The 3,231-nt window shown below is 32.8% G+C and overlaps 1 protein-coding gene across 1 annotated transcript; it reads right to left on the reverse strand.

Moving 5' to 3' along the window:
• Positions 1 to 2,724: 2,724 nt before the first annotated feature.
• LOC132066361 (uncharacterized) lies at positions 2,725 to 3,231 on the reverse strand. Its single transcript, XM_059459682.1, has one exon. The coding sequence runs from the start codon at positions 3,229 to 3,231 to the stop codon at positions 2,725 to 2,727; it is 507 nt and encodes a 168-aa protein (XP_059315665.1).

Below are 3,231 nucleotides of genomic sequence, written 5' to 3' on the forward strand. Positions count from 1 at the left end.
TATATGACATGGTATGCCAACTAGGAAAGAAGGATATGACGTGGCATGTCAACTAAGAAAGGAGGGTTTTGTATGTTTAGTATATTCTGAGGAAAATAGTAAAAGTTGGGTGATATTCTAATCCTAAAAGAAACAAAAGTGATATTAATAGGGAATTCTCAATACCTGGGTGACCTTTTAGGGAATTTACTCTCAATTTAACTAAAATCAATATAAGAAAGATAATTGGCGTCATATATATAAAGCAATAGTAACTGAACTTAGACTTAACGAACTCCTTGCTAATTCGAGTTTAATTTGATAAAATACAACATACATTGTGATGATCGTTTTGTTCTAATTAGATGGCTCATCATAACCACACCAAAATACATTAGGACACCTTTTTTATGCTGAAAAAAAATAATGGCAAAACATAAATGAAGTATTATTTTTTTGCGACTTTCCTACCTGAACTATCAAGTGCATTTTCTACCTGAACTATCACTAACTATTTATCAAAACACACTTCGAAGCTGACTAGATCAAGTGTTTGAATACAATCACAAAAAGCGTTTGATAGCTTAATTTGCCCATAAAATTTCGTCCTAATTAATGGCAGTTGACTCATTAATTTCGAGGTGTTTTTTGGCTAATAGTTAGTGATATAGTTCAGATAGGAGACGCAAATACTTGATAGTTCATATAAAACACATAAAAAGTGATACTTCAGATGTGTTTTTAACCATTATCTCAAAAGAAAACACAAGCAATTTGGTTGAGGAGTTTGTCCGTTTTAGCTTTGAGCAACATACAGTGGATTTATTCCATACGTAACAGATATACTCCCTCCATCTATTTTTACTTTTCATGTATTGACTTAACACGCCTATTAAGAAGCCAACAATAGAATAATAATTTTTCTACAACATCCAAAAAATATAATAAATGCAATGTTTTGGGAAATGCATTAAGAAGTGATTATAGTAAATAATAAGGGTAAATAAGGAATTAAGTGTTAAATTCCGTCTTGATTTTTTAAACTGGACAAGTAAAAATGGACATCTACTACAGTAGACAAGTAAAAATGGACGGATGAAATATTAAATATTGTAGCATTCCTAATTCCATGGAAAGTTGGTTCAAAGCACAACCAATATACGAACGTAACTCCTCTTTTTTGCTGGTACTGCTAGCAGCAACCCTAGAAAGTGCCCTGAAATCAACATTAAATATCCTAACCTCTCGCTGATCACTTTGCTTATTGTTCTACCTAAATTAGTTGGAAAATGCACATGATGATACAGTCAAATCATCAGTACCACCACCGGCAGTATCAGTTGATATATGGTGGCGGTGGTTATCGTTGTCTACACTCGTTGAAGACGAATTAGGAATGTTTGGACCTGAGATCAAGCTTTCAGTCCGCACTGAAAAATCAGAAGCATCGTAGTAGATGATTGCATCTGTATTAGAAACAAATGAATCTGAATCAGCCATTATTGTGTATATTGTCTCCATAGACATCTCTCTAAAACTCATCTTCTTCTCTTTTTTTTTTTTCTTTTTTTTTCTTTCTTTTGTGATAAATTGCTTGAGGTATGCTTTTGCTTCGCTTAAAAAGAGTTAGGCCTTGACATAGTTGACCTTTTGTTTTTTTGTCATTCCTATGAATTTCACTGTCATTTGTTTACTTTTATTATCAACCTTTGTACTTATATGTATAAAGAATGGCACTAGATTGTCAACTTTGTCTATTAACGCGCTTATGCGGACGCAGAATGACTCACTACTAAAAGTGACAGTAACCAAAATTCTTTCTTCCATATTATATGTTGATGTTTTTAGTTTAGACAGACACATTAAGAAATTTATCTATCCCTAAAAAGCAAGAGATGTTTCTACTAAATTATCTTTAATTAAATAGTACTAATACCTTTTTAATTATGCAAAAAACTATTTACCTTAAACTAAAAATACCATATAATATGGGTCGAAGAGAGTAATACTGAGTAGAAATATTTTGAGGCATATGAAATCCAAACAACTCAAATTGCAAGAAAAGCTTGGACGTTTTCCAGCACCAAAAAAAAAGAAAGAAAGAAGAATTAAAAGGAATAATAATAAAGAAGTTTCCTGTTAATTTCCGATGAATTGAAATCTTGATCTTTCTGCTTTTAACCAATCAACTCTTGATTCAATAGTTAATCAAGATGAAATTTAAGTGTGGAGAACAATAAGTCAAATTTGAATTCACTTCCGTCTCGGGAAAAAAATGCATGTGAAGATATTTGACTAGCCATGAAATTTAAGAGAAATTTTTTTTTTTAGAACAATGATCCAAAAAAGGAAATTAAAAAAATAAAGATAAGACTATTGAAATTTATACTTTTAAAGTATGTATAATATTTGTGTGGCTTTAAAGTTGTTGAAACTTGTAATTTGCGGCTATATTCCTTAAGAAACTTTAAAAATATGTAATTTTTTAAAATAGATTAATACTCCCTCCGCGTTTAGAATAAGCGTCCACTTAACATTTTTTACACCCCTTAAGAAAACACTAACTCCTAGAAAAAAATATTTTTACTAAACTGCCCTTAGTTAATAAGGCTCTTGTTTATTTATTTATTTTGGTCGAACGAACACATTTTATTTATCACCTCACCAGAAACACACCAACAAATAAGTCTATGTCAAACCAAACCAAAACAAAATTCCGACCACCTATCTATGTATAAAGTTGTTCTATCCATTTCCAATCTTTACATCTTGTTTCCTATGTAATATATCAAACACTCTGATTTTGCTTTCCCCCTTGATTTGCTTGATCACCACCAGAGGACTTGGCACTGCTTGACTCCAACATGTCCCATTCCTGGCATTCCATATTTGATACACCAAAGCAGCAAGTACTGCCCAAATGACTCCCCTACTGATCTTACCTCTTGCCCATCTTGCCATTCTTTTCCACATCCCTGCCATCTCTGTGTTATTTACCTTGATCTTTAGCCACTGAAGTATCATCTCAAGACATGTTCTTGAGAATATGCAATCAAAGTATAGATACTCAATAGTTTCCGGACAACTTCCACATAGGCAGCATAGATTGTCTTGGCAGATCCCCATCTCGACCAGCCTCCCTTTGGTCTGTAGTCTTCCATGCATAGCCAACCAGTATATGAAATTATGTTTTGGGATATTCATCTTGTTCCAAGCAACTCTCCACCAATCACGTTTCCCTCCATCTCTCAT

The sequence above is a fragment of the Lycium ferocissimum genome, chromosome 8 (genome assembly GCF_029784015.1).
Source record: "Lycium ferocissimum isolate CSIRO_LF1 chromosome 8, AGI_CSIRO_Lferr_CH_V1, whole genome shotgun sequence".
Taxonomy (NCBI): domain Eukaryota; kingdom Viridiplantae; phylum Streptophyta; class Magnoliopsida; order Solanales; family Solanaceae; genus Lycium; species Lycium ferocissimum.